A 15,295-nucleotide genomic window follows, 5' to 3' on the forward strand; every position below is an offset into this window, starting at 1 on the left:
GAGGGGTTTTTCTACTCTTGACCATAGCTTGACACTCAGAGCCATCATTGAGGAGGGCAGATCGCGTGGGAGACGGATCTATTGTAGCTTTGTGGATTTCCGCAAAGCATTTGACACAGTGCCCAGAGCTAGATTGATGCGCAGATTACAACAGATGGGAGTACCCACAGAGCTCATTTGGGGGGTCATGGCATTATACAGGTCAGTAGTGGGGCATGTACGCACCCCAGAGGGTCTATCCACACCGGTTTACTTCACTATTGGGGTGAGGCACGGCTACCCGCTCTCTCCTACTCTATTTGGTATATATGTAGATGAGCTTTCTGACTACATTGAGAGAGATGGTGATAGAGGTGCACAGTTGGCAGGGACATGGATTCCACCATTGTTATATGCTGATGATATTGTGTTGATCTCCAACTCTCCGGAGGGGATGCAGCGTCACTTGGATGCTTTGCATAGGTTTGCCCAGGAAAGTGGTTTGTCCGTCAACCTTGGTAAAACCAAGGTCATGGTATTTAACACCACCCCACAGTGGATCAGGAGGTCAGTGCCCGCCTTCACATACGGCCAGGAGAAGGTGGAGTATACAGATGCTTACACTTACCTTGGAGTGGTTTTTAGTGGGCCAGCATTTTCATTGAGGAGGGCAGCAAAGACCAGATTGACTAGAGCCCATGAGGCATTGGGTAGATTGGAAAGGATGTGTTCATAGGTTCAGTTTTAGGAGCCTCGGACGAAGCTTTGGCTATTTGACACTTTGGTGGCTTCTTCATTGCTTTATGGAGCTGAGATTTGGGGACCTTCACTGGATCATCACGGGAGGACAGGCCGCAGTGATGGATGGGGGGACACGGAGAAGCCTCTGGTCTCTACGATCTCGCGGCTCATTAGAGCCAAGGCTTCAGTACCACGTGCTATTGTACAAGCAGAGCTAGCTGCCCCCCCCCCCCCCTCATGGTTGAGGCGCTTACCAGATCTGTCTCCTTCATAGACCGAATGTGGGAACTTCCCAGAGACAGATATGCACGCCTTGCACTTGAGTCCTCTCGACAATTAGCCATGCAGGGAGATACAACATGTTGGTATGGGGAGATGACATCATGGTTTCAGGCGCATGGGTTCAACATAGACAGATTGCCTCCCTTCCAGTACTCATTGGAAGCGCCCTCTCCGACTCTTACACAGTCCGATATCACCAGGCTCATTCGCCAGGACTTGACTCAGCTAGACACCAAGAGGACATGGATACAGCCAGCACAGGAGCTGGGCACGAAGATGGCTTTCTACAGAGAGCATCTCCTCCAGCTTACGGAGGATGGTTTTGTGACGAGGCCTAGATACATGGACACCCACTTGTCTCATGGGATACGATGTGCTATTGGCCAGATACGCACATCTTCACACCAGCTGCAGATCAAGACTAGGAGATACAGCGGAGTACCAACAGAGGCCAGGACATGCCCCCTGTGTGACATCGAGCCTGAGACAGAGTTGCACTACACATGCCACTGCCCCGTCTACTACGAGATACGAGGCCGCTTCCATTGCTTGTTCAGAGAGGGCTTTGGACCATTCTCTAGAGTCATGCGGTACGAGGATCAGAGATGCCTGGGTTTGTTTTTGCTAGAGCTGCGCAGACACAGAGAGAGCGTGATGAGAGGAGAGGCTAGCGAGTCTCAGAGACAGATCACAGACTTTTTAGAGCGACTGAGCTGGGGAGATCCAGATGCCCACGACTGCGGAGGACTACTCAGCATCGACAGAGGCTGCATCAAAGGATTCGGGTCACTTTGGCTCGACATGCACGACGCCCGGTCAGGCTATTGACCATGGAGGAGATTGATGAGATCCGCCAGCGACCGATGCTGGATCTCCAGTGATCTAGCTATCCTAGCTAGCTGTTTAGCTGCTTAGTCCACACCTAGCAGTTTAGGATTCCATAGTATTTTATTTTGTCATCTTGTTACTCTGACTTTGTATTAGATCACCACATTGTAACTTTTTGGTCTCATAGGTCACTTTGGCCTTTTGAAGACGTTAATATAACATTTCATTTCATCATCTCTCTCTCGCTCTTAATGGGGATACATCATGCTGGTATGCACAGATGGCATCATGGTTTCAAACACATGGTTTCACCATGGACAGGTTGCCTCCTTTTCAATACTCTCTACAGGCACCCTTGAGGTCTCTGACACGGGTAGAGATTAATAGACTCATTCGTCAGGATCTGATCCAGCTAGACACGAGGAGGACATGGATAGAGCCGTTACAGGAGTTGGGCACGAAGATGGCTTTCTATAGAGAGCATCTTCTCCACCTCACGGGGGATGCGTTTGTGATTCGACCTAGCTATATGGACACGCATCTTTCGCATGGTTTGCGTTGTGCCATTGGCAAGATACGCACGTCCTCACATTAGCTCGAGATTGAGACTGGCAGATTCAGAGGGACACCAGCAGATAGCAGGATATGCTGCTTATGCCATCTAGAACCAGATACAGAAGTACATTACATATGTCATTGCACAGTGTACTATGAGATACGAGGCCGTTTTCATTGTCTATTCAGAGAAGGTTTTGGGCCTCTATCTAGGGTCATGAGTTATGAGGATCAAAGATGTCTTGGGCTATATCTACTTGAGTTACACAGGCATAGAGAAACTTTACTGAGGAGAGCTGAAGAGAGACATCCCCAGAGACAGATCACAGAGTTCTTCACACTAGATATTGTACACCCAGAAGAACAGACAGAGGAGCAGCCAACGGTGGAGAGGTCTACCCGCACTACTGGCATTCTCATAGACTGAGCATTGGAGCTAGGGAGATCTAGACGACCCCGATGGAGAAGAGGAGCTACACGGTTTCGAAGGAGGCTACAGAAAAGGATTCAAGCCATACTCTTTCGTCGTCCAGAGTGCAAATGAAGATGGATCTCTACTCTCCTCCCATATTGTCTTCACATTGTACTACTTAGTTTAGGATCCCGCAGTATTTATATTTTGTTATCCTAGTTTGACTTTGTATCAGATACACCGCATTGTAACTTTCTGGTCTCATAGGTCACTTTGGCCTTTTGAAGACGTTAATATAACATTTCATTTCATCTCTCTCTCTCTCTCTCTCTCTCTCTCTCTCTCTCTCTCTCTCTCTCAACTTGACACCAAGAGGACCTGGATACAACCGGCACAAGAACTGGACACGAAGATGGCTTTCTATGGAGAGCATCTTCTCCAGTTCACTGAGGATGGTTTTGTTAAGAGGGCCAGATACATGGACACTGTAACAGACTTGGACACTCCAAGTCGAGAATCTACCGTGACACCACAAGAAATCACTTCGAACAGTTCACATGTCACGTGACACATCCAACCCTGTGTGTCCGTGGACAAGCTACAGCATCATCAAGGTTCAGTTCAGTCCAGTCAGTCTAGATTAGAAGTGATATGCACTTTTGTGAGTCTATTCGTAGACCGTGCATGCCCAGTCACTTAGTGTAGATGCGTATCCTCTGGTTGCACACAGCATGATCATAAGCATTCCCATCGGAATCCATCAAAATCCTTTAGGGGATTTTTCCAGTGCATTTAGCCTATTTTCCCTATTTTTGACATTTTTCACTTATTATTTTTAAGTGACTCCCCAACAAAAGTAGGTAGGGCAATTTTGCTAAGTTTGTATATAAGCAAACTAGAGCTAGCACTATTTGGCAGAAGAGGCAGCAGGAGCACCTTGCTCAACAGGCAACTTCTCAGCGGAACCCAAGGACTTCTAGCGTTTTTGCTTCGCAACAGCTTCGCTAGCGTTTTTGGACAAGACCACCGCAGATCATCCGTTTCAGCCCCTACCGTGTTTGATTTGCAGCACCACCTCAACGTTTTTGCAGATCATCACGATGGAAAGTCAAGAACCATCAGCTTTTTCATTTTTCAGCAGTTAGTACTCGCAGATTAAGTCCCGAACCTCACAGATCTCACCTTCCCGTAGCAGTTCCTCGCCGCACGGTCAGTTTCCGCGAAGTTTACAGTTTCAGCCTGGAAAACGTAGATTTCAGCATCTGCGTTTTCAGCGCGTCGTCGTCGCATCGTCGCCATCAACATCGTCATCGACATAGAGTCAGAATTCAGCAGATAGAAGATTAGCAGATTTCAATCCATAGCATTTTTGGACAGCAGTAGAAAGATTGCAGATTTCAGCCCTTAGGTCGACTCGCCATCACCGTCGTCATCGCCGACATAGCCTAGACTTGCATCAGTCTCATGCATACCATTTGTACCAGATTGTGCAATCATAAGTAGACCACTCTTGCCGACGAGAGTGGGGCCTTCGGAGGAGGGTTTTACAACGTCTCTGGTGTCGGATCTCTCTTCTCTCTATCTCTCAGTCTCATACACTTGCACGCACAATGTCCATTCACTTTGTTTGTGATCATAGCATTCTCTCATTAAGAACGGAAGGCTCTCCCTTCCATAAGAACAAAAGGAACCTTGAGCACAGTTCGGAGCACTCATCTTGAGCAAAGCGCAAACATTCATTCCGCTGCACCTAACATTGGTATCAGAGCTTTAGCAGTGTTCTGTATCTCTCACGGAAAGAACCACAAGAATCACAAGAATTTTTTTTTTGCTTGTTGCGATCGCACGAACCCAAGTTCGCTTGGGCATGTCGATTCCTAATCGTGTTTTTGAAGAGTGACAGGAATCCCAGGAAAGAAGGGCTTGTCCGGGCTCCCCTTGTGTCTCTTTTCACTCATTGAGAGCGGACCGTGCACTTAGCAGCCGGCCAATCGACGTGAGGTGGGAAAAAGAAACCTTGGTGTGAGCGCAAGGCCGCCAAGGGGTGCGCCCGCAGAAAGGAGTAGAACTCAGGTGAAGAGAAGATCCTTCTCAAACACGGTTTGCAAGCGAAAGAAAACCTAAGAACCTCAAGATCCTCAAGAACCCAAGAACCCAAGACCCTCAAGAACCCAAGTTCTCGTGAACTTAAGAACCCAAGATCCGCAAGAACCCACAAGAACCCACGACTTCAGATGGTCATCACTCGAAGCGGAATGGATACTTCGCTTGGAGGTGATGAGCATGAGAGAGGCGAAGAAGAATTTTCCCCACCAGGAGGTTTTTCCGACCCTCCCTCTTTCCCATCTACGACAAGGATTGCACTAACTCCTATGGAGGAGTTGAAGTAGTTGTTTATGGAAAGAAAGTTAGAACGCGCACAAAGAAAAGCAGAAAGAGAAGCAGAAAGAAAGGCCTATGAAGAACAAAGGGCAGCCATAGATCGTGAATACAAAGAAGGAATGGCAGCCATACAACGTCAGTACGACTTGGAAGAGAAAGAAAGTCAAGCCAAATTTGATCGCGAGAACAAAGCAAGACAAGCAGAGAACAGAGCAATACAAGAACAGAGCAACCGCCAAAACAAAGAGTTCTGGCGACTCTATTCTCAAGTTCAGGCACAGATGCAAGAGATTTGGGGAAAGGAGACTCTCTTAGTCTCTTCTTCTCCAAAGAATGACACACAGGCTTTGCATGATTATGAGAAGCATGATGATTTGGATGACAATGACAAGCATGATGATTTGCACGATCAGGATGTGATATCTCACAAGCATGATGAGTTGCATGAAGATGATGTGATTGTTCACAAGGATGATGTGTTAGTGGATGCTTTTTCTAGCGAAGCTAACCTCGTTGTAGATTCTATCAATCACGAAGAACCGATCTTGGCTTTCGAGTCGAGGTCCAACGAACCCCCACAGGACAATTCGATCATTCAGGAGGAATCGATCTTAGCTCTCGAGCCTCCGTCCAAAGAACCCTCACAGGAAGTACTATGTGTTAGCATGATTGATACGCACGCATTGTTCGAGTGTTTCATTCGTGATCGTTTCCTGTATTTTAGTCTGCGTCTTTATGTGATCCCTTTTCCTAGGCATGACATATTGTATGTTGAACACGTTTCTTTCATCGATGAGCACGAATGTATGCGGATTTTTCATGAAAAGCTGAAAAGTATGCATGTAAGGAAGTCACATTCCATGTCTCTTCCTCGGCATGACACAGTTGTAGAAAGAGAACATGAAAGTATGAGCACCAAGCATGGGCATTTCCGTTGTGAATTGCCACAGTTGATTGCTCTAGATCATAAGAGAAAGATTTGATCTCATTGTTTGCGTGTGTGTGGTGAACGGTTTGGCACTCCGTCTCTTTGTTCATCTACATTGCATGCACAGTCTTTTAGGAAGACAAGATTTTTTCCACTCACTTTACATGGAATGGGTATGTTCATATTTTTGTGTTGGAAGTGGTTTCAGGAATTTTCAGCCATGGAGATTCTTGAAGAAGATGGACCTACGTCCATAGAAAAAGTTGAAGCATTGAAGGAGACTCAAAAGACTTTGTGTCGCTTTCAGCGCGGCCCAAAGAAGCAAGCGTTGCAGACCTTTATGAAGTTCAAGTACCGCACGACCCACACATCAGAGTGGACCGGCGAAGAGTCTCTTCCAGGATTCCGGATGCTATTGGCGATCTCCCTCGACGCCATATAGTTCGGTACCAGTACCTCACTTTGAAAAGGAGGGGATGTCACGTGACACATCCAACCCTATGTATCCGTGGACAAGCTACAGCATGATCAGGGTTCATTTCAGTCCAGTCAGTCTAGATTAGAAGTGATCTGGCACTTTTGTGAGTCTATTCGTAGACCGTGCATGCCAAGTCACTTAGTGTAGATGCATATCCTCTGGTTGCACACAGCATGATCATAAGCATTCCCATCAGAATCCATCAGAATCCTTCAGGGGATTTTTCTAGTGCATTTAGCCTATTTTCCCTATTTTTGACATTTTTCACTTATTATTTTTAAGTGACTTCCCAACAAAAGTATGTAAGGCAATTTTGCTAAGATTGTATATAAGAAAACTAGAGCTAGCACTATTTGGCAAAAGAGGCAGCAGGAGCACCTTGCTCAACAGGCAACTCCTCAGCAGAACCCAACGACTTCTAGCGTTTTTGCTTCACAACAGCTTGGCTAGCGTTTTTGGACAAGACCACCGCAAATCAGCTAGCATTTTGCCCTTGCAGATCCCTAGCGACAAGACCACAACAGATCAGCCTAGCGTTTTTTGCATTTGCAGAACCACGGCGACAGAAAGACCAATTTCAGCCCCTAGCGTTTTTGATTTGCAGCACCACCTCAACGTTTTTGCAGATCATCGACGGAAAGTCAAGAACCATCAGCGTTTTCAGTTTTCAGTTTTCAGCAGTTAGTACTCGCAGATCAAGTCCCGAACCTCGCAAATCTCACCTTCCCACAGTAGTTCCTTGCCGCTCGGTCAGTTTCCGCGAAGTTTACAGTTTCAGCCTGGAAAACGTAGATTTCAGCATCTGTGTTTTCAGCGCGTCGTCGTCGCATTGTCGCCATCGACATCGTCATCGACATAGAGTCAGAATTTAGTAGATAGAAGATTAGCAGATTTCAATCCATAGCATTTTTGGACAGCAGTAGAAAGATTGCAGATTTCAGCCCTTAGGTCGACTTCGCCATCGCCGTCGTCATCGCCGACATAGCCTAGACTTGCATCAGTCTCATGCATACCATTTGTATCAGATTGTGCAATCATAAGTAGACCACTCTCGCCGACGAGAGTGGGGCCTTCGGAGGAGGGTTTTACAACGTCTCTGGTGTCGGATCTCTCTTCTCTCTATCTCTCAGTCTCATACACTTGCATGCACAGTGTCCATTCACTTTGTTTGTGATCATAGCATTCTCTCATTAAGAACGGAAGGCTCTCCCTTCCATAAGAACAAAAGGAACCTTGAGCACAGTTCGGAGCACTCATCTTGAGCAAAGCACAAACATTCATTCCGCTGCACCTAACATCACAGTTCACAATTGATTCAACATTGGCCCGGCGGAGTTCCGTGCCTAGAGATGTTTGCCCCAAAGACTGGCGCCCCTTTCGGTATTTCTTTTTGTATTAATCTACAACTCAAAGTACAAGCGAGTGGTCGAGACTCACTCTCAGATTCTGCGTCCAGATGCTCTAAGAAGTGAGAGCCCAAACCACTATTTTATAGATTTACAAGGGATGCTAAAAACAGAGCCCAAAAGCTTCAAAATCAAAAGCCTGTCTCTCTCTCTCGCAAGATCTCTCTTGAGAGAATAAAGCAATAGAGCTCTCTCTCTCAAATTGCATAGCCAAAAAGCTTATCCAAAGCTGTCGTAAAAACTGCCGCAAAAAGCAGGCGTCCGTACAGCATGCCATGTGGCTGGATTTCCGCAAGGTGCGCAGCATTTTCCGTGGGCTGTTGTACAGCCATGCCATGTCAGCATTTCAGCCAGCTCTTCGCGGGTATGCCAGCCGGGGGTGGGTCTGTGTGTGCACTGGGCAGCCACGTCACCAATCTGTGACATACCCCCTCTTGAAAGCATTGTAATCGCCCTCAACTATGCATGCAAAACAGACAGAAGCCATAAACTATCTTAGCAGACACTAACTGTTAGTATCGACGCACTAGGAACACACATCTAGCACATGTACCAATCGACAGTCACATCACACGACATCACAGGACAACACAGGACATCACATGACAAATCACATTCAACATTCATTCGGATCTCAAACCATGACTTATCGGCAATGCAATTAGCAATCGCATCTAGATCCACTCAGGACCTTGTACATGTCCAATTGACTAATCCCTATTGCAACCATGTCTATCGAGATCATTCAGACCAAAATGCTGCAGTCATTTCGTCTATCGGTTCCTGCACTTAAACAAGTCAGTATCATGTTCGAGAATAAAGTCATCACAGCAGAATACTGTCAGCTCTCAGTATCCCTGAAGCTCAAAGAGACATCAATGACTCTAGTATCAAAAATCGAGGCATCTATTGACAAAGGAGCAGAGTAACTCTTCTCTTGTGCATACCCGCTGCACCAGATATCCTGCCTTGCTAAATTCGGGGTTCCATTTGGAATAGACTATGCTAAACCAAAAGCGTCAAGGTAAAGATTTACAATCTGAGGAGTATCTACCAGAGTTACCGGGGAACGCCCCCTAGCCCCCGTTTCGGCGTTCCGGGGGGCAGTTCCCTTCCCGAACGTTCCGAAACATCCCGGAACGTCTAACGTTCCAAGTGGCCAGTGCAAACCGGAATGGCCGTTCCGGAACACCCCCGGAATGTTCCGGAATGTTCCGGAATGCCCCTGGAATGGCCAACGGCTACAAACAAATTTGGCAAAAATTGAAGTAAATGTTTGGGCTTCTTTTTGAAGTGTGCAAGGCCTCAAGGACTCATAAAATGCACCCCCCTCCCCCTTTCTCTCCACAAGCTAATCCTCAATGGTCAAGCTCTCTCCCTCTCACACTCTCAAGATCTCTCCCTCTCAAGACTCACTCTCTCAAGGCTCAAGGCTTCAAGCCTTCAAGCTCTCTTCCTCTCCCTCCCACTCTCTCAAATCTCTCCCTCTCCCTCTCACTCTCTCGAGTCTCTCCCTCTCACTCTCTCAAGCTCTCTCTCTCTCTCATCTTCATCTAGTCATAGCAAGGTTGAATGGTCTTCAAAACGAGTTTTTTGTGAGTATTAGAGTTAAAGAACTCTAATACTCCTTGTATTTAAACACATGGAGCTAAAAAATGCACTATTTGGGTGTTTTTTAACCTCCCGTTCCGCGCCGTTCCCGTTCCGGACCCCTAGCCGTTCCCCCGTTCCGCGGGGATCCCGTCGCCGTTCCCGTTCCGCGTTCTGGGTAACTATGGTATCTACTAGGTCCTCCTCCATTGACTTTGCATCCAATGCGGAGTAGGTCTTGAATTGGGCCAAGAACTGTCTTTTCGCTTTACCCTTTTATCTTTCTATCCTTTCTGTGCCAATCTCTGTTCTGGAACGAGTATCTGCTCGTTTTCTTCCACTTCGGGTTGTTGATCAGGCTTCCCATCATGGGGCACATCGCCTTCAAAAGGCTTCAAGAGACTCACATGAAAAAAAACATTGTGAATTCTCCAAGTTTCAGGCAGCTTCAGTCTAGAGGAGACATCAGAGAGAGAGAGAGAGAGAGAGAGAGAGAGAGAGAGAGAGAGAGAGAGAGAGATTGATTTTATTGTGGAAGTGGAAGTTCTTCATAAGTATTGTTTTACACGGCTGCAGGATGTCTTCTTTGATGACGAGTCTGCGAAGGTTGTAATTTCATCATTGAGGTTCGGAGAAGAGGAAGACAGGTTTTCACGATCTTTAGCCTTTTCAATGAAATGATTTCTGGTCAGATTTTTGCAGGTTTATTTTAATAATCACATCGACAAATATTATCCAGGAAACTGGAAAACCTATTATTCACACATAGCCTTCTTATTTTGATCTCAACACATCCTGTGACTTGCAGTATCCCATTTTACACTTGCTGTGCATCTAGTAGTTTACTAGTTTGAGAGGTGAAGGAAAAGGGATTTTTAAATATGTTATGATGGAGTGCTATTCAACTCTGCATTGTCAACTTTTTGTACACTTTGGTTATTGCAGCGTTCGTCCAATGGACAGTTTTGTCTCCGGCCCCACTTGGTTTTCATTTTCGAATGACAGGTCTAGTAATTCTAAGGATTCTTTTTTTCTTTCAACTTCTACACTGTGTTCCAAGGATGGGCAGGTCAACATGTCTTCTTCCAACACCAGCAGTAGTGATGATGAAGATTTTGGTGTCGAGGACAAAGATCTTGTGGATATTGCCACATCATCCGAAGTTTTCAGTTCTCAAGATAATCATGGGAGTTGCGCAACTACCGCTGTGTCTCGAGGGACAACAAGTGATGGCGAGGATTTTACAGATGACTTGTCGTCAAGAATGGAAAACCTTGGGGTTATGGATAATGTATCGGTCTTTCAAGATAAGAATTCAGGTGATCAATTCTTTTCAGCAAGGCCTCCTGATTGGGCAAGCTGGAAAGATCCATCCACTGGGGAAAGCACTTCAGGTAGAATGGAGAATAGGGATAAAAACCCTTTTACAAATGACATAGCAGTTCAATCAAAGGGGACTGTTGTAGAGCCGTTGGCTGATGAAAATAGCAAGCATGGAGATGAGCGGCTGAAAGGTGTGGATGCTGTTGATCCTGAAGAATTGACCAGCTCAGTTTACCAGCCAGAGGATTGTGGAATTGATCAATCATGTGAGTCGCTCTTTGACACGAGCGTACAGTTTGTAGGAGTGGAGATTGAGGGTACAGCCAAGGCTATGGAACATGCTCTAAGAGAAGGAATAGTAGGGGAGGCTGGGCCAATTCGTCCTGCCGCAACAAGCATCCTGAAGAGTGATTGTGAACTCAAATCAAGTATGGATATAGAAACAGTTCTTGATTATAATGATGTGAACTATTGGAAAAGTGATTACAGCCAGTCCATTCCTGAAGTGGAGTCTTTATAGCATACAGACGGAGCTTGCTTCTTTCCATTATTTACATAGTCACTAACTGCTAGCCCTCTACACTGTGCAAGGAGACATGAAGGAGGCTTCATTTCTGCCTTGTCTGTCTTTATGCCTTTTATCTGTTAGATGTTATGTACACTTACACCTCTTATTCATCACAGGGCGCATGTGCATAAGACAATACTTTGCGCTTGTAAAATAGCATAACTTGAAATGGAAAATTCATTCATTTTTGGACGGTCTCTTTAGGAAGCGATTTGGGCCTACATCTTGGTTCTTTCTCCAAATTGAACTTAGTCATTGTCAAATTTGTTGTGAAAGAATTGTTGTTTCATGCCCACCTTTGGTAACTGCTTGGAAATTCCGAGTAATATGCTGGGGGCTTATGATGCATGTGTTAAGTCAGTGTACAGGGTTTAAATTGATGGACTGTTCCAACAATCTAGTCCTGCTGTGATCAAAAGTTAATGAACTGCATTCAATGAGTTTAAAGGACAGAAGGTGGAGCATTTGATGATGAGGTAGCATGGGAAGAAATCTGAGCCTGGTGGACATGCATGTGCATTTCTGTTGCCGAAATCCACACATGCACACACATGCATGTTTTTTTAATGTAGTGAAATTGAAATTTCATTGATTGCAATAATGTACAAAACATAGCCACCCAAAATGGGTGAGGCCACACAGGAAGGCCTCAAACTACTAAAGCGATTGTCTTCCAAATGGAAACAATCACGAAGAGACGGAACGAGCTGAGTACGAAAGTATGGGTAAGGTAAAGCTGAAGAACAACTGCCACGACAAAAAGTCTGTTGAAAATGATTCCAAAGATCCTAGAACCGCACCTAAGGAAGAAAGTAGTCATACTCTGTCTATGGCTGATTCAGTTGGCCAAAAAAATGAAGAAGTGCACTCCAAAATGGTAGCAAGGGAAAAGTATAGTACAGCCTTTGTGTAACCTCATGAAAAAAATCTTGAGCATGAGAGCAACACCATAGCATGTGAGGTGCTGTCTCAACACTTTGTGGCAGCAACAGAAACATAAAGAAGAAGCAATGCTCCGACCTGCTAGAGGGGCCCCAACAAAGAGAGTACTTATTAGACAAAGGCAAAAGAAAATCCTTTTGCATTTCCATTTCTAAGGAATGGGTTTGTGCAATGCCTTAAATCTATCACCATGCTCCAAAATCCAAGGTGAGGGAATGAGCAAGCGATATGCATTCGATACACGTGTGCACGCACACACAAACAGAGACAGAGAAGAGATAGGCAGACCTTGTGCTCCTGCGTTTCGAAGACTACACAATACGCCGCCAGAAACCGTGCCTACACTCAGCCCTCACATGGCCTGTTAACCATACATGCGGACCCTCTCACTTGCATAGACTGTTCCAGCCCTCCACTACAGCCATCTCCACAGCCTGCTACCCCAATGTGTCAACTCAGCAGCCTTCGTCTACGGCTACTCTTGCACGCAACTTGCTGGCTACATTTATGTCTTGGGCTGCTCGCCTGCTGCAGCGGCTGATTTTGTGTGGCCTCTTGTACCTCACGTGCTGCCCTGCACAGATGACGGTAAGCCATTGTTGGATAGCTGGCCTGCCATTGCTTGGTAGATTGGCCACCTGCCGTGATAGTGGAGTTTCTCGATGGCCACTCCCTGCCTTCTATGGTCCCTTCTCACGTGACAGGTTTTTGTCAGCCCTCCAACATACAACAAAAGAAGAAGAGCTAGATAGCACACAAAGTTAAATAGACAGCTCAGTAGTGGGTGTTTGTTCCAAAGAGTGGACAGAGCCGGCAGCGTTTCTCCTTTCACTTGCCAAGTCGAAGGTGCCTGTGCTTCCACAATTGACGGCACTGTCTCAGATTGTTCTTCCTTGCAGGCGTATTGTCCTCGGTTTTGTTGGTTTTCCTGCTTCTTCTCCTCATCATCCTTTTTGATGTGTTTTTGGTCTGGTGTTGTTTTCATTTTTGTGGTTTGGCTAACAGTGTTCTCATCAATTGGAGCAAGTCGCTTGGGATTGCCATTGGAATGCAGGAAGCATGCTAGTGGGCAAGCAAATGGTTCTGTATTTGGAATTTCACATTGGGAGTGATTTCCCTCCTCAGTAGCAGTTTTAGCTGGTCTTGCAGTTTATTTGGAAGCTGTGTCATTGGTCATCATCACATTTGTCACTAGCAGGTCGTGCTTTGGTGGCCAATCACGTGCTTCTAGCTACAGCTTGGTTCACAGCTTCGCGTTGGATTGTGCATTCAAAGAGCTTGCTTAGAATGCGTTCTCATTAGGAGTTTTCAGTTGCTTGGCGTACTTGCATTCTACTGAAATCTGAGAGTGGCCTGAGGATTATTGATTAAAAAATGCAGAGTTATGTGTTACTTTCTAAGCTCATTGTTTGCGGTTTGTTCCCGAGCAATGGGCCTTGTAAAGTCTTTTAGCATCATGCATGGTTCCCAGATATGGTGCAGGCTGTTGGTGTTGCTCAATCAGATATATACACTAATGTCCCATTGTCCTCACACTGCTTACCCTTCATTCGTTGTTTGTGGAGGAAATGGGTGAAGATGAGCAAAGGCCTAGTTCAACAGCCACCTTGGACCTTAAGAGGAGTTTGGCCGTTAGACATTGATATGGAACCCCTGTTCAAGGCTCTTGAGGGGCGCCAGTTGGGGGAGTGGACGTACATTGATTGGGCTGGCTAGGATAGAGATTTTGCAGCATCCATTGCTAAAGGTCACACCATCGTTGTTTGGATGCACAGTTTATCGCTGATGAGTTCGGTCTGTGCAGAGGGATACATACTTGGATGGCAGAGATTAATGATAGGCTTCCTCCTCCTTGGCACGAATTATGCAGCGCACTGCTGATCTACCTGGTGGGGTATGTTTGATAATTGTTGTACTCCCTTGGGTGCTCGCCATGGTTGCATTGTTTGCATTGGATTCTGATGCTGTGATAAGAGGGTACTCATGCAAGATTGGAGTTTGTTCCCATTCTGTCTTAGGATTCCTGCTCCTTGGTTAGGTAGGACCCTATTCGTGTGGTAAACTCATCTGGAAAACGCCGAGTAGTGGACCCCGTGTTCTCACCTCATGATGTCCACTCACTACTGTTATGGATTTGGGAGACCAGGCCTCTCTAGTGTGAGACAGCCTCCTTTTTTGAGTATTTTGCTAGCATTGGTCGACACATTCTATTGCGGCAGCAGAGTTTGGAGTGTTGGCCTACACGATTGGAGTTTTGGCTGGATGCTGGCTTTTATCTCATGCCTCCATGTACAGATTTTGGTCCGTCCTTTGGGAGTTGTGGATCAGCCGCCGTATGCTCTACTTCATGTGGTTGATGGTTTATGCTGGTTCGCTAGTGGGGACATGGGCTGGCAATGCTAGCTATGATCAAACTTGTTCACGCTGCACCGTACATGTAGATGAGACTATTAGTCACTGCCTTTGGTTTGCCCACATGCGCATATGGTTTGGTGTGCAGTGTGCGCCCTGCTATGTCGAGTGGGTATTTGCACAGGTTTTGTCTCTTGGGGTTCGGCTAACTGGCTGCTACAGTTCCCAGGTTCTTACCTTAATTTTGAGGGGGAAGGAGAGGATCTTGTTTTTCTGTCCATGGATCTTGGCTACCGACAAGGCACATTGGCTATGTTGCCAGATACTATACATGCTTTTGTGTCTTATCCACGGGAGCTCAATTTTGCTATGGTAGCTGCAGTCACCTTGTGGATGATTTGGAAGGCTAGGTGCTTGCATGTTATTGGGGGTCAGCCTGCGACTTCCGCGGATACGCTTAGGTGGTATCTGGACCGAGTTAGTTCAGACTCTTCGTAGTCAGTGGGATACTTCAGCCAGCTCCTCCAGG

The 15,295-nt window shown here is 46.1% G+C and overlaps 1 protein-coding gene across 2 annotated transcripts in view; it reads left to right on the top strand.

Moving 5' to 3' along the window:
• The window catches only part of LOC147424053 (uncharacterized), a 92,236-nt gene extending 80,567 nt beyond the window's left edge, over nucleotides 1-11,669 (top strand). The window contains exons 18-19 of one of the 2 annotated variants that reach the window (XM_086502170.1): nucleotides 10,158-10,228; nucleotides 10,527-11,669. In XM_086502170.1, coding sequence (XP_086358296.1) covers nucleotides 10,158-10,228; nucleotides 10,527-11,424 — 969 coding nt within the window. In that variant the 3' untranslated portion in view covers nucleotides 11,425-11,669. The remainder of the gene's footprint in view (nucleotides 1-10,157; nucleotides 10,229-10,526) is intronic. The other variant, XM_086502169.1, reaches the window with a different exon arrangement.
• The last annotated feature ends 3,626 nt before the right edge of the window (nucleotides 11,670-15,295 follow it).

This window comes from Adiantum capillus-veneris, chromosome 26, assembly GCF_014529385.1.
Source record: "Adiantum capillus-veneris isolate H3 chromosome 26, ASM1452938v2, whole genome shotgun sequence".
NCBI classification, from domain to species: domain Eukaryota; kingdom Viridiplantae; phylum Streptophyta; class Polypodiopsida; order Polypodiales; family Pteridaceae; genus Adiantum; species Adiantum capillus-veneris.